At 37.8% G+C, this 26,285-nt stretch overlaps 1 protein-coding gene across 1 annotated transcript in view; it reads left to right on the top strand.

Annotated features, from left to right (window-relative positions):
• LOC108679072 (dopamine receptor 2) overlaps positions 1 to 26,285 on the top strand; it is a 63,856-nt gene that overhangs the window by 27,110 nt on the left and 10,461 nt on the right. The window contains exons 2-3 of the mRNA XM_047885641.1: positions 13,473 to 13,557; positions 21,047 to 21,120. Of these exons, the coding sequence (XP_047741597.1) occupies positions 13,473 to 13,557; positions 21,047 to 21,070 (109 nt within the window). The 3' untranslated portion in view covers positions 21,071 to 21,120. The remainder of the gene's footprint in view (positions 1 to 13,472; positions 13,558 to 21,046; positions 21,121 to 26,285) is intronic.

The raw sequence follows: 26,285 nt of genomic DNA, 5'->3' as shown, positions 1-26,285 counted from the left end.
TCCCTAATTTAAATTTAATGCCCAGCTGGCTTGAGTAGATAGAAAATATCTTCAAATTTATTAAATCTTTATACATGAATATATTCAAATTTATAATCATATATATTCAGAGCTTATATTTTTTATGATCTATTTTCAAATTTATACCAAATTTAAATCGACATATGAGATTTGTCAAACATACATAAAATTTTATTCTGAATTTGGAATTATCCATTCTGAAAATAATTTTTGGCGAATACTGCTGATGATTGTTTGATTTTAATTTTAAGTCTAATCTAATTTCGAACGTCGCAGTTGAACCTCTAACCTATATTTTTACTATATTTCCCAGGTCAACTTCCTACCCCACTCATTGATTTGCGCAAAGTTTCTCGATTAATTCCGAAAGTATCCCACTGGGCATTCGGAAAGTGTCCCACTGTACATTAAAAAATCTCACGTTAGTTGTTGCATCGTCATTATTACATCATTGCTACAACATTATTATTGCACTAACATTATTGTGAGTTTTGAAATGATGCCCGTTTTGTTTGCAGTTTGAGCTCAATTACTTTTTAATCAGTATCAACAATCACGGATGCCACACGGGCAACTTTAATTTCTTGTCTCACTTCGTCTTTCTTACGTAGTGCCAACGTCGTAATTTTCTTTCATCAATGAATGATAATTAAGCAACCAGGAACCAGGAATCTTATATCCACCGTCTGGACTGCACTGCCATTTAAAACCAATGAAATTTGATACTGCGATCCGACGAGAAGCGTTTTTTTAATTAAAACGTTTTAATCAAGAATTCGTAATATAATAATTCAAACAGTTAATTATAAAGTTTAATTTTGATCACATCTTTGCAGAACGATTGTTGCTGACCTCAGTGAAGCTTCCTAGTTTGATTGCTGGATTTAAGATAAAATATTAATTAACTATTGTTACTGTAAATTCCTTACACCTAATGGATACGCAGTAAATATGGAGGCCACGCAGAGTAAACCTCATACATCACAGCAATTCCATCCTTATTTGAAGGGAACGACATCATCAACATGTCTTTAGGTAGGACAAATGGAAGGTATAGTCTATGCGTGTCTCCGGCGACCGGGCGCCGATTGTCGTATACAGTTCGGTTGGTATTTGCAAGGCAGGAACGTTGTGTTTTCGTAACTAAAGTTTGAATCTTAAACAACACATTTTTGACGTTATGCTTGCTAATGTTGGAAGCTAATATCACGTGAATTGTATGATCCTTTATCAGATGAATTTAAGTTTTATCGAATATAATTCAAATAGTTATTGACCTCAAATGGAAAACAACTAACATGAGTTAAATTTAACAATAAATTTCTTTCGATGTGCCGTAAGTTATTTATTTGTAAGAAATAACCTCGTGATAGATGGATCACATTTCCACATCGACCATTAATTATGATAATTGCAGCAATTATAACCTGAACCTCTTTGATACAAAGAATTTAACACATTGAGTGCGACACGACACACCAGCGCTGCCAGATGGCCTAAAAAAGGGCAAGTCCGTGGATAAAAAGGCCTATAATTCAAAATATACTAGTAAATTTGTAGGTTCTAGTACAAAATTAGAATTTCCTTTGTCCGTAATTTTTAAAATTTTATTAGGTAGTGCTACCATCATAAATTACTGCAGACAAACGCAATTAAAAAAAAACTAAATCGCGAAATTTGTCCGGAAAAAGACCGATGTGTCGTGCTGCACTCAATGTGTTAAAGAAGCGGCTCCACCGAGCGCAGGTGGCAGCGTGAAGCTTCACGTCTCCGAGGATCTTTGGACCAAGTTTTGCCAAAGGATTGTTTTGAGAGTCTGGACCCTGTTGATGGGAGCCGCTGTAGACAAACAGATCAGGAACGCATTATAACGTCAAATGAAAACCCCATATGTAATTGTTCCAAAGAAATGATAATGCTGGTCAATGTGTCAAGTGAAAAACCCTTGTTTAATTGTGCCAAAGAGGTGAGAATGCTGGTCAATGTATCAAGTGAAAACCCCATATGTAATTGTTCCATAGAGATGATAATGCTGGTCAATGTGTCAAGTGAAAAACCCTTGTTTAATTGTTCCAAAGAGGTGATAATGCTGGTCAATGTATCAAGTGAAAACCCCATATGTAATTGTTCCATAGAGATGATAATGCTGGTCAATGTATCAGGTGAAAAACCCTTGTTTAATTGTTCCATAGAGATGATAATGCTGGTCAATGTATCAAGTGAAAACCCCATATGTAATTGTTCCATAGAGATGATAATGTTGGCTAATGTCAAACATTGAAGTAACACATAATGATTAAAATTGCACGCAAATTCATTTACTTCGAGATTTGTAATTACTAAATATGGTCGAGTTGATAAATTAATTTATATCTATTCTTTTGGGCTGAGCAATCTTTAGAAGTTTCCTGAAACAAAAATATCAGATTAAAACAAACCCAATTGAAATATAATTTCAGTTGAGAAATCGACATCCTTCTACCGGAGACGCACTATATAGCTTAACGAAATTCCACATTGTTTCAATGTTCAAACAATAATAGTCTATTTTATTATCAATTTTTAATCGTTCCAATGTAAACTGAATGATCCTTCCAAGCTCAGTCGAACTTTTAATGCCCTATTTCTTCAAGCAAACCAAAATAAGCTAATAATTGCATCTTTCCAACTACAAGTTATGAAAAATCTATCTAAAAATAAACATTAAATAAGGTTTTTATAACGTACGCATTTCTGATGTCCTGACAAACAGCCCTCACTCGTGTTTTCATAATTTAATTTGTCTTTTCATAATAACTTGGTATAGAATGTTGACCCTGAAACTTATGTTTGCACTAATATCTAGTTAGATCAATTATTTCACTCTGCAAGGAAATGTTCAATTTGTAATCAATCGGAGCACGATTGTTTCCAAAAAATCCTAAAATCTTTATTTCACTTTCAAATCGAAAAATGTACATGAGTCTTAAATAAACATGAGATTCGTTAATGAATTCATTTTATGATGTAAAAACATGAATAACGAGATCTTCGTCTTGCTAGTTTCTGCGAAACCTCTTTGAGCTGCATCACGTTAAACTGCGATAATCTCTCTCAACTAATCCATCTTCGGGAGCAATATTGTTCGCAATCTCAAATACGGCCTTCAAGTTTCCATTCACTCGGAGTTGGAAATGAAAGACAAATGGAAGCTGGCAAAGGAAAGGAAGCTTTTAATTTCCACAAATCTGTTTTAAAATTCTCTTGCCTTTGTGCCGTTGAATGCACGCCGAACTGCCGAGACAGTCACCAGGAACGGAAAATCAAAAAACCGGAAGACGGCTAAAACCGTGGCTTCCGGATCCAAGTTCTCTGTACAGACTGCCGAATTTAGCCCTCGACTAGAAATTATGAAGCTAACGTTGGGTATAACAATTAGGAAGTGATTTATGAGTATTAAAAACGAATATTAGAATAAGTGCAATGCAAGAAATAGGGTTAGTGGTAAAATACGTTTCATGTTCGGGGTTGACGTTTCTAGTTCAAATGAATCAATTGGGCGGCGATCTATGCAGATATTTAGAAAATGTTCTTGTATTGTTATCTGAAGTCAGAACATCTCATTTCATCACGATTAAAAGCCTGATTCAACTAATTCATACTTTCCACGCTAAAAATAATTTGAACTCTTTATTTGCACAGCGTGTATACAATATTTATGCATGCTAAGCTCTACAACAGATTCAGTCCCATTCCGTGTTATAAAAAAGACTTTGAATTGCATGAATTACCTGCGGCCCGGAGGAACAGAGATAACATCCTGAAAAAAGCATCCAATTTTTTGCTCCCACTCCGCCGTGCTCAATAACGACAAATTTTCGGCCATAAGCTCTCGGCACAGACCGCGGAGTGCAATTTGCCCGTGTAGCACTTAAGATCTGGAAACAAATGCGCAGCAAATGTTCAATATCGGCAAAAGGAATACCGTTACTATTATTCCAAGCCGACAACAGATAAAGAAAATGCAATCGAGATGCTGCCTCCAATACTACGCTAATATTGCATAAATCTAAAGATTCCATTTCACTGCATGTTTAATGTAAAGCTAATGTTTCATATGAAAACTAATTGCAAATAACCCAGAAACTTTGACGGGAAGCCCAAGTTATTTAAAAAGAAAGCAATTTTTTTTAATCACTTCTGATCACGAGGTCCTATAATTGTTAAATTTTAAAACCAAAAGAAAAGCCGGAATTCAGCGAAGACGCACTGCTGGCTTTCTAATAGCAATGATTGCCAAACGGAAGTGATGTAACTCAGACCAACCATCGACCTAAATGTACTATATAACTATCCTCTTTTATCATGCATCTGTATTTTTGTCTCGTATACCAAGCAGCCACCGGTAAGGATCAAAGATGCTACGTTCATACCATAGCTCATCATGCTCATGACACAGATATTTTCCTAGTCACCTAGTGTAACGCAAAAGCAAAATCTCGAAAATTTATTAGCCTTCCTTTTGGATAATATATGGCATACTATCGATTTTCATACAACATAATGGTAGAATCATGCAACTTTATCTAGGTTACGATGCAAAAGCACGAGTCACTCGAAGTCATGTTAATAATTACATTATACCCTCTATTTCAACGTGATCATAATACACACATACAATTGCAGACTACAGAGTACAATTGTAGAATAAATTTAGAGCTTGAATTTGCACATTTGATGGATATCACATGCATTTTTGTTTTGCAAATACAATTACAGGTATTAAACGAATTGAGAAACATGAACATCACCGATTGAAATGCAAAAAAATTATTGATCTGTTGTCAAATTGTAGTGACATGAATTAACGATTTTCTTGCTGGTGAAGCCTAATGAAATATCCCCGATCAGTAAAATAAAAGCTCATTATTTAATATGTCGGAAATCACCTGATATTTTCGATTGTGATTATTTCTGTCACAATATCTAGACTGAAGCTCATTCTACGTTTTACTAATGAGACAACGTAACGCTGCATCATTATAAAATTCATCTCATCTTTTATTGAGTCGCTTTTATTTAAACCAGATCAATCTTTGCAGCCATAATGACGTTGAGCTCGACACTCATTAGCTCCAGCACGGCATAGGAAACACGAGCGATCTAATCGCAAATATTCCTTCTATTGTTTTTTTTCAACTTCAGAACATATTTTCTACCGACATGAAACTAAGAAACCACGACTGTTTAGCCACCAAGCTGCAATGGGATTATATTATAATATAATATAATATAAATTCTGACGGTGCATCTGATTTGTCCGATTAGAATTTAATAAAATTTAATTTCCAGAAGTTTGTACAATTCTAATCAAATTGATTTAAATGTGATTACGACAAAGGGACGGAACATCTCACATCACGCGTTGTCTACACTCTGGAGAATATTATACCCTCTAGAAAATGTTCATGTAACGGATATTAAGGGGGGCTCTTAATAAGGATAAGGGCTCTTCTCTGCTTCATTACAATAGAAACAGAATCGAGCTGGAGAACCGCCTGCTTACATGACATTTCCCGATTGTAATATCTTGAAAGTTCTTTACTACCTTACAAGTTGAGCCTTCTTGCAAAATATTTTTCTAACTTTTACTCGGTAGATGACTTAATGCTATCTAGAGAACGCAAATTTTTATTTCATTGTTTTACCTAATTCGGTTAAAATTTTGTTCATACGATTTTAATCCTATTTTCCTCGTAGAAGACCAACATGCTTTCATTTACCCAGAACGTCTTATTTTCATCTATCATTTACCTCAAGGACTCACCAAGCACGTCGCATGCTTGACTATGATATTCCCTTTGATTTTCAGAAATAAGGTCAATTAATTATTATACCGCTTTCGTCGATGTACGTATGGGCCATGCTTTTTTCAACTAAGCTAATAATATTCTGTTGTTTCATTTATAAACTTTCTTCCAAGCCATCTACTATCGGGTTCATTTGTATTTCCTTTTAGGTTGCGATCAAGCATTGAATGTTTGTGTTTTGCTTCAAATTTTGCTCCATTCATTTGTTTCCTTCGCGAGTTTTCGTTTAAAATATCCGTTAGATGAACATTTTCTGGGAATTGGAATATCTCTTAATATTATCTCCGATGAAGTATACAGACGAAGATTTTTTAATTTCCTGCCCGTATCCCTTCGCCGATTTACTTACAAACAATTTCTAAGTAGACGATATTAAAAAATTTCCGCAGTGATTCCTCGATCTCCAGAAGACTGTGCCATATCTGTGCCATGCCGTGGATTGGAGTCTTTCCAACCCACGATTCTTCAGAGACCGTGGAAGCATTAAAAATTCCTGAGGTATTCAAATGAGCTGATGATAGGTCATTTCTTAGTCAGCGACTGACAGTTCTCACTGTCAGCCTCAGTCAATATTGGAACGCAATTGAAGTCGACGGCTTCATCGATGAGCCCAATTCGTTTTTAATTGCCGCTTTGGCCCGGCGCTTGTCTCTCCATCTTCGTAAAATGGTTCCTATCGAATGACAGATCTTCCTTCGTTCCTCAAACGCCCATCGATCGACCTTCATTAACTGGGGATATTGCGCTCAAAATGGAGATCAGAAATTCGACGTTTGTTTATATAGCAGCCAGAAAGTGAAGGACTCTAATTAAAGAAATAAATATTCCGATGTCATATCATTCAAAACTTTGAAATCAGTGACTTCCAAATTTCTTGCTAGTCGGGTAGTCCCGGAAAAATTCTGCGCCTCTACAAAAAGATACATTTGACTACGGCGTCGAGACAGGATTTTCTTTCGACGTCGGCGTGAATCCGAAAATTGGTTTTGACTTCAATATTATTTCTGACTTATGGCTCGACGGTAGCGTAAAGACAGGGCATGCGTTTCACTTGAGCCGTCAATGCAAAGCTTTATTATTACTGCGGGCGTCAGTACAAGTCATGAGTTTCACATCGGCACCAATACAGGCACGATTTTAACTACGGTGTATTATAAGGCCAGCTCGTGATGGATCTCCAGAGTGCCCATTTGTTCAGTTCCTAAGTCTGACTAACAATTGAGAAAAATACGTTCAGAAAAATAAAAAAATTAAAGGTGAGCTCAGAAAATTTTGGAGCAACAAAGATTAATATAGATTCAAGTAAACAAATAATTATTATACGATATGATGATCATAACATTAGGAACTTGCTTTTCATTGCCGATTAAATACAGAACATGACGTTTTCCAGCGGCATCAACATAAGGACGCAGTATAACTTTACCTTTGATATCAAGTTGTTCTAACTGTGACATGAATGTAAATTTTGTCCTGAAAACTTTACTACGGCGTCATTCCGTCATAACAAATAAATTGACGCAGCGTTGATTTGAAGCTTTAGTTTTGCTGATGTTTCAAAACAAAACTGCGGCAGAATTACAATTGTTCTCAATACGTAAAATTAAAGTTTCAGTGGGCCTTTGATGCTGTGGAATCTTGGATTGCTATGCAGGCTCTACCCGACCTCAGTTTGCATTTCCGGTGCTCACAACGAGTTAAACTCTTCTGTTTTGATCTTACTCCAAAAGATCTTGTTATAATAATTAGTCAGTCGTCAATGATACAAAACTGATTTACACTAATTATTTACTTTATTTTACTCAAATTTTCAAGCTTCCCAAAAGTTGACCATCGAGTTTATTAACGTAACTTGCAACGTTAAAATTTTGCCGTGATCGATCGTGAAAAACGATCTCGACTGAAATAAGAGCGGTAAACTGGCTACGAAACGCGCTACACTCGAAAATTTAGAACTCACAAATAAATATTGGGCTACCAAAATATCTAACACCATTTCGACCGCACAAACTCCAAAATACAACGAAATAAAATCTCACAGATGCATTAAGTTTGAGTTTCACTGCAGCGTCACTATAAAATTTGAATTTCACTGCGGCGTTACGTCAAAGTTCAAGTTTCACGGCAACGTCACTGCGAAATATGAGTTTCAATGCAGTGTCACTGGAAAGTTTGAGTATCACCCCGGCATCACTGCAAAGTTTAAGTTTCAGTGCGAAATCACCAAAAAGTTGCACTTTGCGATACGTCAAAGTGGAGCTTGGCTACGGCAGGTTCAGTATTATTGGCACACTCTGAGTGACTCGTAAGTCTGAGTCGAGGAGCACCTACAGATAAGACTGTCGGACGGTTCAGCTTTATGTGTCTATGCTGCAAGCAGCTGCGGCAGGTACGGCAGCTGGCACAGCTCTATGTGTTGATACTGCAAGCAGCTACTTCAACTCTGTGCATTGACTGCAAGTAGCTGCGTCAGCGGGTAGAGCTCTGTGTGTTGAACTGTTGATACTGCAAGCAGCTGCGGCAGGTACGGCAGCTGGCACAGCTCTATGTGTTGATACTGCAAGCAGCTACTTCAACTCTGTGCATTGACTGCAAGCAGCTGCGTCAGCGGGTAGAGCTCTGTGTGTTGAACTGTTGATACTGCAAGCAGCTGCTATAGCTCTGTGTGTGCTCTTAATAACTTTATTAGAGTTGGTAAAAAAGAAATTTAGTATTTAAATCTCAGCTGAATTATGTCAGTCATAGACAGGAATTGTCGATGGTTCTTTAAACCTGCAGTATTGAAAATAAATGAAACATAACTGTTCTCCATACAAACAAAATAGCGAAGCTTTACTTCGACCATTTTTAAGTAGATTTCTTGATCTATTGATGACTCAGCAAGTAAATATTTTTTCAATCTTAAATTATTGTACAATTTAAATTAAATAATTATTTAAACGTGCAAATTTAGTTTGTATCTCTGCTGTCATGGCATACAATATGAACGTCATTAATTACTGTTAATTAAATATCTTAAAATATTTTCTTCATTATTAAATCTCTATTTTTACAGTAAATATTAATGAAAAAAGCTAAATATTCCTACAATTACCGAAAGGCAGTAAGTAAAACGCGACGTTCTTCTATCGCTGTGTCACGTTTGTCACTAAAGTTTGTGTCACGTTGTCTAAACTCTGAGTTGCTATAACGGCCCGGACATTATACGAAGCGGGACGAATGTGCTTAAACATGCACGAGAGTCGCATTTTTTCTAATGGAGATCATGAGGGTTTTTCTGTGTGGTATCATTGAAGGTTTCGGTTGCCTGTACTTCCCTGTCGACTGTGTGTGAAGAATTGCATGCAACTAAACCGAATGTTTGTGCAGAAAAGAATAATTTTTCATCGTAAGCTACGCCGAAAAGCCGTCGGACGTGTATAAATAATATATTTATAATAATGAATATTATTAATATATATTATTATAACAATGATAATAAAGAATATAATAATGATATTGAATGAAATAATGTTATTTCATAATAAAAATCATAATAAATGAAAATCCTATGTCATTATTGCTTAATGTTAGTAACAAATATGAATTTAGTACATAAGTCTACTTGCTATCCGAGATCGGAAAAATTCTATCCAAAGAAGAACATAAGACACTCAAATCGCAGACTCCGCGTGCTGGATATTAGACTTGGATGTGAATAAATTTAAGCAAAAAGATGGTATTTCGAATCTTGTCAACTGAAAAGCCGCGAAGTCTACTGAACTATTCTGTGCCAGGCGAAAGAAAGACTCGGTGTGATGGAATTATGTGCATAAATTTACTCGAAAACTTCTCTGGAGCACACCAAATCTTTCTGTGAAAATCTTCATTTGCGTATCTTTGAAAATTTGCAGTGCGATGTATATTTCTCGCTACTCATTCAGCTAAGTGTATTGGCGAAATAAAAAGGCAAATTTTAATAATACTGGTAAACTAACGGTAATCTGTAAGATATATTAGAACTTTGTACACATAATATGTTATCAATATGAGATACATCAGATTCGATTGTAATTGCTGGAAACGTTTACAAATTTACTTACAAGTTACATGAATCGCATGGGGGGGAAGAAGTCAGTTACATTAATTAAATATCTCAGGAATTACTATACATTTACTTGCCACTTATACAGCCTTAATGGAATTATCCTTCGGAGATTAAAAAGATTCATTATGAAGTTTAATGATGGCTTGATGGCTGGTTCAACACGTAATATATGTTACATTAATTTCATACCACAATGCAAGTGTGAGGGGTCCATCCACATTACTGTCATAGACTTTTTCTTCAATACCGTCACTTTGCTCAGTGCTGGGTATCCTGAATAAAATTGTCGACCCTATTCTCCCACACTGAGCAGGTGAGCATATAAGCGTAGGGCAATATTTGTGAATTTGTGTAGCTTAGGATAAAACTATGTATGTTGGCATTTATGCTTGATAAAATTGAATTAAGTGAAGACAGATCAATAAAATTGCATAGTTACTAATTTAGGCTTGTTTCTTGAGCAGGTCAGATCTTTAGGACTGAACCTTGTCCCACGAGTTCACATACTAGTTCCCATACTAATTTATATTCACTTATCCATTCATATCAACTTACCTGTTTATATTCACTTTCACCTGTACTTTAAGCCTGTAACGTTATGTGTAGTTCATAAATGCAACCTGCCTACGTGAATTTGATTTGCATACCCCCTAAATATAATTTCGAACCGACGTTCCCTGACAGCAAGTAATCTCGTCTTCATGAATTATAATTGCACTCTTAAATCATGAGATGATATTTTCTCCTTAACTTTCTTGATTTTCTTCAGCTCCAGTCTGCTCGGGCATTAGTGCTTGGAGCAGTTTAAGCGTGTGGCTTGTTTAAAGTTTGTTGGTGGACTCAACTGTGGTCAGGTCATTTACCAGCAACTCCAGAGTAAACTTATCCTTCAAAAAGGAATTCCAAGGAGAAAACCCATCCGAGTTTCTGACAGATTTGTCTCAATGTCTGTTGTGGTTGCTGCAGTAGTGGGCACTCAAGGATAAATTGCTTTACAGTCAAGTTTGTGTGGCAGTAAGCTCAGCTGGCTGCCTGTCCCCCAGTGAACCGGTGTAGGGAAGCTAGGTTTCTCCCAGGACGAGTCGAGTTAGTGATAGTTGGTGGGGTCACTTTAAGGATAGATAGAAAAATTAGCCTAGGGTACCTTTGTGATGAAGAAGTTTGGTTGTTAAATTTTCCCACTGCCACTGCCACTGTGAATGGTAGTGCGTTGAGATCAGCTGTTTCAGTTCTTAGACTGTTATGGTTAATTGTTGACAGTTCATGTGGTAATGAAAGGGCCTCTTGGGCTAGGGCTCTTCTATGCTCATGTGGGATGGAACCCATGCCAGGATAAACTTGTTTGGTGTGGCAGATAAAGGATGGATGATTTTTAGAACTAATAAGAGAGATTTGGTGTGTACATCCTGGCTGTAGGGCTCGTAAGGAGCTAAGAGAGTCTGAGAATAGAATGAATGATCCTTCTTTGTTTTCCATAAATTTCAGTAAGTTAAAAATTGCAAAGAGCGTTGCTGTGAAGGTAGATTTGTTTTTTCTGTGTCGTGCCTTGTAAGTGAAAGAAACAGACCACACACCATAGATGCCGTTTATTTCGTGGTTTTTGATCCGTCACGGAAGGTGCGGATAGGATACTGGGCCAGGAGGTGAGATAAGGACTTGCAGTTGCAGTTAAGCTCAGTTATAATAACCGAATCGACGTATCCATGTTAATGGCCAAATTTTACAGCTTCGAGTGCCTCTTATACCAACCAAAATAAGCACCAGCTCCAGCAAAAATTCGGCGTAGCCGCTCGAGCTATCAAATTTTTCACAATTTTTTCAACGAAAATATCTCAATCGACTTTTCATTCCTGTTAATCTATTTTTGTTCATTAAGCAAATCTTTCGGAAAGTTCACAAAAAATTCGCTATGCTATGCTTGACTCTTTTGCACTCGCATTGTGCGACGTATTAGATCAGACGTCCGCTTGAAAACTGTTATAATTTTAGGTGAAATTAAAAGGTTCTGAGATAATTAACACTTTACATCACAAATGATCAACTTAGAATTTGAACTTTAATTATTCTGATATTTCTTTCTCTTTCTCTCAAAGGAGGCTTTCTTGAATTCCGATTGAATATAGTCTAAAATAAAATTAAACGATCGCGTCATTATTTTCATATATTCTTACTTAATTATACTTGCGTAAACTTCTTATAAGATGTCTCCTTGTTGTGAATAAAACGCAAAAACTGATGGCTGATTTTCAGTAATAACAAAATTCTTAATCACTCGATGGTGAAACTCATAAGCATGCATTTGAGCGCGTCCGAGCAAGTAGCCCTATTTATTTAAAGTGACGGAGAATGGTACCACTTAAGGCTCGTCTGTTTTTCCACATTTACAGACTACATCGCGCCATCCGCACTCACACAGTTTTATATAAACCATACCCAACAGATTATTGCAAGCACGCTGAACAGGAGTAAGTACCATCGTGTATGGCGTAAAAAAAAACATACTCACCAGGCTGTTACATGTACCCTGAAAGAAGATAAATAAATATTCAACATTATTTAGCTATTTACGTTCAATAACTTTCGCAACCATGAAATTGTATGTTGTGTATGTATAATTTGTATGTGTGTTTAATGCGTGTGACATTCATCACAAAATACTGTAGAATCTTACACTTTTATATCCGTGATTCAAATTAACAATTAATCCTAAGCATATTTAAAGTTCTTATGTATAGCAGTACAAATTTCAGGTTCAATTTTTTTCTGTGATTATTTGAACTCAACTAATATCTACTCATAATTGGCCAAGTCTTTAATCAATGTTCGTCATGTCAATTGAGGTGCATATTTCAGTCATTCTACGTACAAGATCGAATAACTCTGCAAGATTTTAAACAATTCCCTGCAAAATTTAGACAATTATTCAACAATTAGAAATTTTGTTAATTAGAATTTTGTCGGAGTGTAGATTACAAGCAGACAATCAAAAATCGGATCATGACCTTTCGCGAACTAATGGCAATTTGCATCATGGTTAACTGAAAATTACGAAAACTGCACAAACTATATCATTAAACTTACTTTGAATGTCCCATATTCAACAAAAATGTTTGCTACAAGTAATAATGTCACTAGATTGCTTTAATCGCAGATTCACTAGAAATTTAAAAGCAAAGAAAACACCACAAAAATTCAGCATTTCTCTATTGAAAACGTTTCGGAGACGATGGAGCTGGTCTCCGAAACGTTTTCAATAGAGATATGCTGAATTTTTGTTGTGTTTTCTTTGCGTTTAAATTTCTAGTGCGTGCTAATACCAACTTCTGAAGTGAAAGCTGTGATGTTAACATCCCGCCTCTGCAAATAACTGTACAAACTATACCATTAAACCAAACTATAACTGTACAAACTATACTATTAAACTTACTATGAATGTCCCATCTCCTACAATAATGCTTGCTAATACCAACTTCTGAAGTCTAAGCTGTGATGTTAACAGCCCGCCTCTACTGCAGGGCGTTCACGCGCATCCTGTGCTCCTGCTGCCCGCGCAGCTGCCGTAAGCGCTACCAGCCCGGCTGGCGAGGAGGCATCGCTCAGGTAAGCAGTCAGTAATTAGGTATATAGTATTATAGTATATAGTATATAGTACATAGTATATAGCATATAGTATACAGTATATAGTATACAGTATATACTGTATAGTATATAGTATATAGTATATAGTATATTAATGCTCATGCAAATGCTGTAGTATGCAAATCAATGTTCACAGTTAGACAAATTTATTCAGATTGAGGCTCAATGTTCATAATGAGATGAGATTGTGATGATCGTTACAGGTACAAGATCATTACTGGTTTCGTTACAGGTCATAAAGCATTGTTAACGATTGTCACAAATAGGCATTAAAAATTTAAACAGAAAACGTGAAAAGCAATCAATTGGCCATTTTGACGGAAATTAATAACCCCGATTGAGAAAATTGGAGACCAACCGAGATGAAAAGTCGAAACTTCATGTTTCGAGAGTTAATATTTAAACATTTTATAAATGATATTAGATGTGCAAAGAAATTGAAATCCGTTTACCTAAGAATGTACAAGGAAGCGAAGATAAACGAAGATTGGAAGATTAAATTTCGAAGTCTCTGTCTGTCATCGCGACATCGCTTTGATCGATTGAGGTTGCGTGCAGCTGACTGAGGTGGATGCGCCGGTAGATTTTCAGTGCGGTAACCATGCCAAGAAGTTAAGCTACTTCAGCATAGAAATGGTCTTCCATCTTAGTGAACCTAATACAAGAAACGTATGCAGAGACAACAAGGATTGCTTCCTTAATTAAAAAGTAAATTATTTAAATAAAATTTAAATCACTTCCAAGCAGGTCATTCTACATGAGTTAATTATTAAAAAAATTACTGTATTTTGAACAATATCTTCCAATAAAAATAAGGTATTGGGAAAATTGAGGCTTCTAGACCAACGTTTTGAAGCTGTTTCATCACTTTCTTGTAATATTAGTTCCAGACGGCAGCCTGAGGTAAACGATTCATCGTGCGACAAATTAGACAAACTACGCACAGAATTTTGCCGAATCTGTCGTTCGACAAACTTAAAGTAGGAATCAATTGACTTCAGACTTAAATATAATATGTATCTGATTGGTTCTGACTGCGGACTTTAACAAAACGACGAATTATTGTCTCAATTGGTAAATAAAGCAGACATGTTGACCTCATGATCAGAAGATGTTTGAATTACCTTGAGTTGATCATTAATTGGTCGAGCATTGCTTGCGTTACATACCTTGTGCCCAAAGATCGGATCCGACCTCCTGTACAGGTAAAATCCATCCACAAGGATTTTACGTCTTATTTACCTCTATTTCTTCCCGTCTTTGTGTAAATATTTGCTATTGCACCCCACTTACATTAGCTAGACCTTGCACGCGTCCCACCGCATGCCCCTCCCTTCTGACGGAGGGGGGCCGGGGTCCAGTATCTCAGGGCTTGCCCCAGGGAGCTCGGGGCTCTAACCATCCCCCCCACGACCAAACCTACCCGCCATGACAAAGAATCATCTATATTTGTACTCATCTTATCCCAACTATGCCTCTCAGACATCCAATAAACCCACTCGATCAAAACCACCCACCTACAGAATTTTTCATCAAAACCACACACCAATTAACTCAAGAAAATTGACCCTAGACTGACCATTGACCGCTCACTAATCTTCCAGACGACATTTAAAGACCTAAACGCTCCACTTACTCGGCTACCTAACGCCATCATAGATTTTTATGCCGTTACTGACAACATCACAGCAATAGGCCGAATGACATCCGAAGAAGCAACTAACGCATTTAAGAAAATGAACTTAGCACCAATAATCCCGCCTGAACTAAGGTCAAAACTTACAATATTTGTAAGACAGCTTGATAGAGATATAGGCAAACTAAGTCCGATCGAGATCAAGGACGCAATGACGTGACTACAGAACTGGACACACATACACGAAAAGTTAAAATCAAGGATTACGCCCACGTCATCAAAAAAATAACAACTGATACAAGAATCTCCCAACGAACCTAAGCGAATGTTTTGTCATGTTCAACACCCGTATCACCCCCAGCTAGTGTGAGCAAGAGAAATGTGCCCACATTCTGATATGCTACAAAGGTTACAAATTCGAGGGTCATCTACCTACCTTTGCACGGCCACCATACCATCCTGCTCAGAGTGCGCAGCCCACGACCATACGCAATGCCCCAACATCCACAAGAAATGTTTGAATTGCGACCGACAGGAAAAAATAATTCTAGACAAACAGAAAAACATGCAGTGGCAAGAATTACAAAGCCAAAGCACGTACAGTGAAATCGCCAAACATGCAGTCAAGCAAACGAAAATCCCCAGCAAAACGTCACCCTCACTAGCTCCATACAAATCAAACTCACGACAATCATCCTGGAAGCTCACTTAGCCAGCCTCGCCAGACAGGAGGGGTTCGGCTCAATACTCTCCAAATCTTTTAAAGTAAATTACGCTTCGACGCTACTTTCCCCGACCGAGCTTTCGGCAAAATCTTTTAATTTTTTACAACCACGTCTAGAATCAACAGATAGAAGACAACGCAGATTTCATAATCAGGAATGACTTCATAGAAGACTATGACCTTAGAAGATCCTCACCATGCAAACCTGACTCAACCTAAGGCCAACGGCGAAGACGACTCTAGAGAAGCTGCCTACCTAAACATACAATCAAAAACGTCAAGACCTTATTATATCAGCACTAGAACTCAGACAAGACCCAAAAAAAATTTGGAATTGCGGCAAAAGAATGTCAGGCATTCGTTTCACGTAATCAAATCTGCGCGCAGATTTGATTACTCACGTTGATATCTCGTATTGAACGAAGTTTTACTTTTAGTGAGAGAATAGAAATTGGCGTTGCAAAACCATGCGGAAACGTTTGGATGACAGCTAGAAATTTTATTTTGAGACTGGTCTAGATAAATTAGATTTTAAATGATTTTCCTCCAATTATTCTCGTACTTCCATGCACAATTGATTTATTTGAATTCGAAAATAAAAATTTCCATTTATGGTCGATCTTAGAAATTAAGTTTCCACTTCCTTGTTCCAGGACTGATTGAATCGTTGCAAAACTACATGATGTTCCTATCAGAATTACGAATCATTTTAAAGTATGTGAAAAAACATATCGGGAATTACTTTTCTCAAATAATTTTATAATTCTTTGGCTTCAATTTCCGTAAAAAAAACGTTGCATGAATGGAATATTGATTACTCCTCTATTGTTTCATTCATTTTACCACAATTATAAACTATCAATAATAAAAAATGTCCAGATAATGGAATAGCTTTTCAAATTTTCATAACAATATCAAATTATCCAGAATCGACCGTGTCAAACTGCTAACATTTGCTTGCCCTTCAGTTGGAGCAACACAACTATGAAGGGAAGTTAAGCTTGAACTGTTTGAAGCTCATTGAGCTATGAGCTTAAAGTGAATGTGTTTCCATGGTGATCTTCATAGTATACAGCGGATGAGCCTTAATTAAACATGGTATTAATAGAAGCAAGATATCATACAATGACAAGGAAATAGATTGAAGGATTCCCGTCGTTTATTCAACCTGAATGTAATAGAATTAAAAAAAACGGGATTTTTTCGTGGTTCCTCGAAAAATGTTGAATTTTTAGCAACTTTTTTCTATCATAGCCCGTTCATTGGTCGGGTTATTACCTCATTGCATTCAAGCCGTTAAGCAAAAATTAAATTTCTTGATTTGCCTATATCCATAGCCGTGGCCTCAATATAATTACAACTTGGAAATGGAGGGAGTTAATCCATGACGTTAACAATATGATATTCAATTTATCTTTCATAGTATTTACGGTACAAGAAGTTGTAGCTTTCAGATTCAGCTGCAGCAACAATTTCGCGCTGTTGTGGGGAAAGTGGTAACATTTCTTCACTATATTTCAATCAATTCGCGGAGCGATTAATATTTTTTTCTAAACTTCGGCTTTATGGAACATGCAACAAAGAGCATCGCCATGCTAGATTTAAAGGAAAACATCTGCTATTACTACACAGAATACTATTGGTATTCTAAACGATCATGAAGTTTTATACAGATTTGTTACAACTAACAACCACATTCTGTCAACAATACAGAAATTTCCCTGGAAATCTGAATCACCGGACACCTCTTATCACAAATATTGCCCAGATAGTCATGCTATGAGAGTAAATTTCAATGTATAGTCAGAATAGATTGAAAAGATGAAGGCGGGTGCAGAGACTATCATTTATGGCAAACAACACAGAATTTTAGTTCACCGCACTCATTGATCTGACCGTTCCCGCACCAACATCAATGGTACTTGTAACAACATTTTATTTTAACTTAAAATACTTGTGGGGCTCGTTCTCAATATTTAACACTTGAGTATTATGCATTTCACTTTAGCAAACTCGTTCTTCACGATCTCAATTGATCACATGAACAATAGATGGTAGCGTTGGTTTTAAAATTATATATGTTTTTTGCGGTTACCACTTGCTACTTGCTTTTAAGGCAGCCAGCTAATGATGCTTAAACGAGGCCAATATCCCGCTAATTATTAACGGAAAGGAGTGGCCAGATGAAGTGGCTGCCTAAAGTGGCAGAATACTCGCTCACATTATGCATCCTTGATCATTACCTTCGAGTTGGAAACGCAACGGTCAGAATTTTTTCATTGTTTTACTCTTACAAGCACTCGAAGATAACTTTTCGTTTTCCCTTATTATCTAACTCATACTGATATTATTTTCGAGATAATGAGTCAATGGTATTGATGCTCCCACATGGCATGTCGCGTGTCTGGTGGATAACATTGAGCAGCGTAGCTCATTAAAGAGCTCACTCCTATAAGAGCCATGTGGTTAAACTCATTGTGAGATACACAATTTTATTCTTACCGGGATTATATAATTAATAGTCCAGTAAAGACTTGAAGTGCTGTCAAGAGTATACTCCTAATTTTCCTATTATGCTCACAACCCATTGCTTATGAAATGAGCTTCTATAGCTCTGACCTTCCATATTATGGAAGCTGTAATCTGAACGATGAAAGCGATTATATTTTCATGATGGAGAATATTCATAGGAAATAATAAATGAATACAGCTTAGAAGATGAAATGATAACATTTGAGCTAAACTACATAAAATAAATAATCTTATACGAAGCCAATTAGCCATGCATTAATTCCAAAGACTACGATATTTTAGTGGATTTTAACATTTGAAATTACAGTCGAGCTGAAGAAATATCACAAATATGGGTAGAGATACTCTTATGTGGAAATCTTGATCACTTAATAAGTTGTCCAATCCTTATTGTGTTTTTTTCACTCTACAATTACTCCTGAATTAAAATGCTTGTAAAAAATTACCACCAGATTTAGATCAAGAAATGCCATAGAGGTTCTGGCATGAACACTGTTTCGGCCAGATCTTACATAGACTTGTTAGACTAGCATTTCAGATATCCATGTATACTTGGACAGAGAAGCGTTTGCTATATCGAAGCACCAGAGACACGTCTGCTCAGGCAGTTGGTGGAGGCGCACGACGAACTTCTGAGCGCAACTAAGTCACAGATTGCAAGACTGTAAACAGGCGAGCTCGTCAAGCTCAATATAGAGAGGAAGTGTTTACAGTGTCAGTGAAGCCGTGGTGCGACCGTAGCCAAACACCCGTACACAAACACACGTACACAAGCTAGTGCACACAAACACCTGGACACCACTTATCTTATGATCCTGTAACGAGCAGGCATTGAACACTGAGGGGGCCTGTGAGGCCGACCACTCATCCTTATACCACGTAACGATCCTGTAATACGCGCCACTAACACGTTTACAGGCTAGTCGGTCTGCAACGAACAACACTCAGCCTGCTGCAGACTCTAAACCCCCCCATACACAACATATGCAATCCTGCCGCGCACGGCACACAACCGTATACACAGCCTAGCGTGATCGAGACGAGCAAGCCGACCGCTCATGCATCACGTAGCCAAGCTACGGCGCGCGCCACCCGCCCATGCATCACGTAGCCAAGCTACGGCGCGCGCCACCCGCCCATGCATCACGTAGCCAAGCTACGGCGCGCGCCACCCGCCAATGCATCACGTAGCCAAGCTACGACGCGCGCCACCCGCCCATGCATTACGTAGCCAAGCTACGGCGCGCGCCACCCGCCCATGCATCAGTTAGCCAAGCTTCGACGCGCGTCAATCGCCCATGCATCACGTAGCCAAGCTCCGACGCGTACCAATTGGCAATTGCCCATGCCTCATCGGTCCACAACCGAACGAGCCTCTGCGCCTATGCTTCCTGAACAGTACTAGATTCCAGCACCGACCACTAGGCTCCCTGTAGCGAATGTTTGCGTTATTGTATTGAACTGCAATAACGTGTGAACTGACTGCGCCTAACTGCAATATGTGTGAACTGACTGCGCCTATCTGCAGTAATGTGCAAACTGACTGCGTTGTTTTTCATTTTACTTCTATCTTCCTTCCCGCTGCAGGACTTTCTTTCGTTCTTTCCGTAATTCCTACTTTGATCCCTGACTGTCCGTACTATCACTGACTCATCAAAACATACATGCATCTTGAATGTTTTTCATTCACCTGCAGCACCAACATGTGCATCGTGAATCACGGTTCGTCTTATATGTTCTTTGGAAATTATTTGTTTTGTGATGATAATATGACAAATCCTTGTGTACATAACCTCTTAGACCATATATTGTGAGCACGTGGTACATGCACTGGGTTATCTAGACCTAGTGTCTGTTTGTCTCCTGGAAGTTTGTTAGTTCAATGAATTCTTCCTTTGTTACTTACGGATCTTTTATAATTTTTTTTTGTGTAAATGTGCATCGACCTTCCAAAATCCTATGAGCAAACTCCTTAGAAAATTTTATCATTTACGGTTAGGTTTCGGCAGATTTTTTCAAAATATTTCCACTGTTTTCTTTTTTCGGTGAAAACATCTCATTGCATGGCCAATATATTTCTTGCCTTCATTGCAAAGGAAAGAATGAAGGTTACCTTCTTTTTTAATTCTTTTGAATGATATGAAATTTATACTAGAATTATTTATGTAATTCTAAATGGAAGTAAAGAATTGTCTGAGGTGAAGTCCTTTTTTTTGTGTTCAAATAAATCCGTTTATAAAATAAATAAATAAAATCGTGCGATTTGCAATTTATTGAATATTTGTAACATATTTCAGTCTTTCTAAGGCAAAGCATGACACTGAAATCCTTCCTTCCCAAAACTTAATATTAATTGCAGCGAAAAAGAATGAAATTTTAGTAGCCGTAGCTGTAGCAAATGATTTTATTACTATTTCTTTTATTTCAGCTTGAGCTAGGGAGTTGATTTGATTATTTTCCTATTAGAATAAATATTATTTTATTGTTGGATGGTGTCATGATAATTCACGTATTTAATTTTTTCCTAACCTTTTCTTGTTCATTTTCTTCTGTTTCAGTTCGAACCTCAGGATGACTTCTGATCGCCTGCCCCGACCCCCGCTTGCCCCCACGCTGTCCTCCTCAACCCTTGGTACCTGTTACTGTATGCCTCGATAAATTACCTCCAGCCTAAATAAAACCTCATTTTCCTATATCAACCATTTTCTCATAATTATTAAGTCCACCTCAGTTCTCCTTCCTAATAAATCACAAAAATTCTCACCAGAACTATTGTTGCAATCGACTCGGGAAGTTACTTCCCGAGTAACAATAATTATTTCCTCTCAACAGTTCCATTAAAAAAACAATGAAGTAATCCTCGACGCTGTGATCCCTCCACGCATCCTCATTAACCTCATGCTCATCAAATCCGCTTTGTTGCAGTAGCAGAAGTCTGTGGCCTCTCATCGTGGATTAAATCCTTAATTAACCACTCGTGTGTATTAACTTCGTTGATAAGCCACGCGAGATAAAAAACACTCGGATCACCTGATCTTCTTGGTAAGCTTTCAAAGAGATATAAAATACTCGTTCTTCTTGCATTTCACTAGCATTTTTTCGCGACTGCACTAACCCTCCCCACAACTTAACTCCACCACTCTCCTCCTCCAAACTCTCCTCCCAACCATAACGACTTTCCTCCGCAGCTTTTCCTAATAACTTTCATCAACAAATAATAACTTCTTACCAAGGACTACTACACACAGGACATGCATAGCCTATGTCCAGCCTCTGCTAGCAGAGGCGATCGCCTACACTATGAAAATGCTGTTGTTTTAGTGGCATCAACATATGATATGCCCATAATTGTTTCATACAATAGTATTACAATGTGTGTAGTAGTCCTTGGTCAGAACCATAGACTTTTTGCCAGTTTTGAAGTTCAAAATTTTGTACTAATTTAGTACAAAATTTTGAACTTCAAAACTGGCAAAAAGTCTATGGTTCTGACCAAGGACTACTACACACATTGTAATACTATTGTATGAAACAATTATGGGCATATCATTTGTTGATGCCACTAAAACAACAGCATTTTCATAGTGTAGGCGATCGCCTCTGCTAGCAGAGGCTGGACATAGGCTATGCATGTCCTGTGTGTAGTAGTCCTTGCTTCTTACAATATCCCTTTTCCTCCGCTTTCTTCCACAAGATGCCACCACATCCATCACTCACTCCTCCCCAGCAAATCTTACCCACATCTCCTCCTCACAACTCTTTACTCAACTATTTTACACAATCTTTCCCACAACTTCAACAAAACTCCTGAAATCTTTTCCTTTCGACGCTCCTCATCAACCCTCATTCACACACCCACAACCCTCTTCCACAACTCGTTCGTCAATCTTTCCAAAACTCGAAAAGCGAACCTTGGATGAACGCATAAGCCAAAAGGATGCATTTTAGTCTCCGACGATTCTGTGATATTACAAGGAGAAGCCAAGAATCAAGCTGTCAGCGCCCAGTCTCGTCGTTTGATCTTCTCCTGTCAATAAAAATGAACCAACTTGCCGTCGTTAGATATATTTACTAGCGACTTGTTTGATGTCTGACTGAGCACTCAACGTTGTGGATCGCTTGTGAATTGTGCTTCCTTTCAGTGCAGGTGCAGTTAAATTAATTCTATCATTTAAATGGATTAATCAATACAATCTATATTGCAAAAATTGGTACTAAACCGTTTCTTGTATTGCTTTTGGATTGCCTCAAAAAGAAACGCCCGATAAATATCGAAACACCAATTTAATCTTGCACCGCCATTTTCAATCGCTTCTACTAATGCACTTCCATTATGCCAATAAGAAAAGGTTTTATGCTATCCGATTTCTTGGAGAAATGTCACCCGATAATTTCGACGATATCTTTCGATAATTAACCGATTGTTCGCATCAAAATATTTCCAAGTTTCGATTAAATCTTCTAGGCCCTAAACTTCTGGTCATTGTTCAAAAAAAGTTATTTTCATAGTTCAAAAAAGAAAAATCTTGTCATTGTTCAGTATTTTCTAAACATATTTTTCCTTTTCGACAAACTCTTCTCTTTCTATGACAATTTCCAACTTTACTTTTTGGTGAGCCACCCCCTTCTTCTTCATGTTGCACACAATTTGTTCTACCAATATTAGTGGTCTTCTTAGCACCTCTCAAGCCTTCTAACATAAATGTATTCACTCCAGCCTCGTATGAGCTCAATGTCCAGAACCCAATTTTATTTTCCGTTTTGTATAACCTTTTCTAGTACACATCATCTCATTCGCACCAGCTGAAAATTGCCATTTCTTCTATAAAATGCGGCAAAATCCATCTATCTCTGACGCCTCTCTGCTTTCCATAGCAGCGAATATTAGAGTAGAGCGCCGCTAGGATGCGAGATAATAGTTCCGACCACGCCGGAGTGCCGACCTAGCCCGACGAGCCTCGAATTAGACTTTCTGCTGCAGCACTGCAAGCTGAGTCGCTGATAAACTAACATTGTTGTGATATTGTTATTTCGCGATTCGATATCAATAATTCAGTGACGTTAAATGTTCATCAACAAAAAAAAGAGATAAGTTTCCACGCACTGTGCGATGTTCTTCCAACATAAAAATAACAGAATAATCAAAAACCATTCCATGATCGGTCTGATAAATCATGTGACTTGCTATTCCGTTATCTCATATATCACTAGGAACTTGCTCCTATCATTTTATAAACTATATTTCTTGTACGACCGATGTTCTATTGGCTACAACTTCGATCATTTGGTAGCAGACGCTACATATGTGGAGTTAAATCATGCCTGCGGTGATGCCATCGGTGATCCTGATAGTGTCAGCTCACTCCCGACAAGCGAGCTGACAATGTTACAGAATATCGTCAGAAATTTTGGGCTGAATTTTTATATCATTCGTCAAAGCAATGGCAATATTATTCTTCACAAGTAAGCGTTTCTTTCACCGCTTTTTGTGTCCTGGTCTCATGAATGTACACGAAATGGAGGGACCAGTTTTCCCAATATCATTTTTCTGGTCAATGGTGCCGCTTTCTCGAGCCATTAGTTAACAAAGGGGCAGCCGACGCGAGCTTAGTTCCTGCCATGGCCATATGTCCTCAGCACTACGCCAGACTACGCAAGTAGCAACACCAACATAATCCTTAACTCAGATAATTTTACTTAGAATCTTTTATTTTTCCTAATGACAGAGAAAAAAAATTCTCCTTATAAAATTATTATGCATTTTTTTCTCCCAGATAGACTCAAATATTTTATGTTTCTGATTTTAATAATAATGACTACCAAATCGATTTTCTCCAAACCATTAGTACAGCTCAGGCCAATTTTTGTTCGCTGAGAAGCGTGTGAAATCAGAAATAGGGAAACAAACTCCTGACGTGGGCCATAGGCTCACAAATAACTCGCTCAATCATCACTGAATCACTCGGACGATGGCCACTCATTTTAATCAATAAATTCGTTCTCGCTTCTAACGCACTAGTAAATTACCGATCATTGCGATATAACCTAAGTCTTCATAAAACCCGATGATATGGTCGTGAAAATAAAGGTCTCTTTAAATATTTCTTTAATAATTCTTTAGTGAATGATGAGGCACATGTGAAATCGAGCGCTCAAATGCTAGAAGATTTTGCTGTAACTAAAATATTCTTCTATAAACAATTTTGATTTCAGTACTGAGATAAAGCTTAGTGGATAATAAAGATAAATCAACATGGTGCTTAAATTATTCGGTCTAACTTTAATGTTTCCAAGAGCAGCTTGAGTACAGACGAGTTTTTTATTAGTATTATGATGGATATAATTTGAAGTTCCAACAAGCAACTTCTACTTCTCTGTTATTAGTCTGATAATTAGAATTCTTGTTACTAGAAGCAATTACCGGTGTTCCAGCAACGATATTGCTCTTCAAAACTGTAGACAATATGCGGTTATTTGACACTTTTTCCAGGTGAACATTTCTGTGCACGAATACTATTGTATTTTTCTTCTAATTTGCTTTTTCGCATGAAATCGAACCGAGGCCCAAATCACAAGTCTCACCCAATTCAAGCCTTAATTTTATCTTATTTGTGATTACGCATGAAATCAAACGCTGGATCTTCCGAGAGCCAATTTAAGCATCGTTCATTGCCGCGGACATTATGAATTGCTCACTGAGGCCCTCATTCACTATGCAGCAATGCTGCGCCTCATATACACTCATACAGTTATGCCTTTGTGAGCAGCACGCAGCAGGAGTGTTCGTGCACTCTGATCATCTTGATGCCCTTATATCGAGTGTACCTATGCACTATCTTCTAAATGAACATTACTTACATTCTCCTGCTGACCCCACATCAACTCGATCAGCACTTCATCTGTTGAGATACCCTACTCCGCATGTACTAGCACATCATCCACTTATTTATCCTTTTCCACAATAACACATGACTTCATCCATTCAAATATCCATTTCCGAATAAAATCAGCACTTCATTTGATGAAATATCCTACTACGTAGTAAATCAGCACTTCATCCATTTGAACATCCAACTTTGCATTAACTTAGCACATCATTCATTTGAATATCAAACTTCGCATCAACTAAGCATTTCACCCGCTGACATATCCACGTCAACTCAGTCTCCACAATTTCCAAACCGGCAGACGCGAGAACCTCATTCCAAGTTTCGATATCGACAGACAAGACCGCTTCATTCCAAGTGTCGCAATCGGAAGACACGAACGCTTCATCCCAAGTGTCGCAATCGGAAGACACGAACGCTTCATTCCAAGTGTCGCAATCGGAAGACAGGAACGCTTCATTCCATGTGTCGCAATCGGAAGACACGAACGCTTCATTCCAAGTGTCGCAATCGGCAGACACGAACGCTTCATTCCAAGTGTCGCAATAGGCATACACGAATGCTTCATTCCAAGTGTCGCAATTGGCAGACATGAACGCTTCATTCCAAGTGACGCAATCGGCAGACACGAACGCTTCATTCCAAGAGTCGCAATCGGCAGACGCGAACGCTTCATTCCAAGTGTCGCAATCGGCAGACGCGAACGCTTCATTCCAAGTGTCGCAATCGGCAGACGCGAACGCTTCATTCCAAATGTCGCAATCGGCAGACACGAACGCTTCATTCTAAGTATCGCAATCAGCAGACACGAACGCTTCATTCCAAGTGTCGCAATCGGCAGACACGAACGCTTCATTCCAAGTGTCGCAATCGGCAGACACGAACGCTTCATTCCAAGTGTCGCAATCGG

Source organism: Hyalella azteca, unplaced genomic scaffold (assembly GCF_000764305.2).
Source record: "Hyalella azteca isolate HAZT.00-mixed unplaced genomic scaffold, Hazt_2.0.2 contig2635, whole genome shotgun sequence".
In the NCBI taxonomy this organism is placed as follows: Eukaryota; Metazoa; Arthropoda; class Malacostraca; order Amphipoda; family Hyalellidae; genus Hyalella; species Hyalella azteca.
This window is presented reverse-complemented; position numbering and strand designations above follow the sequence as displayed.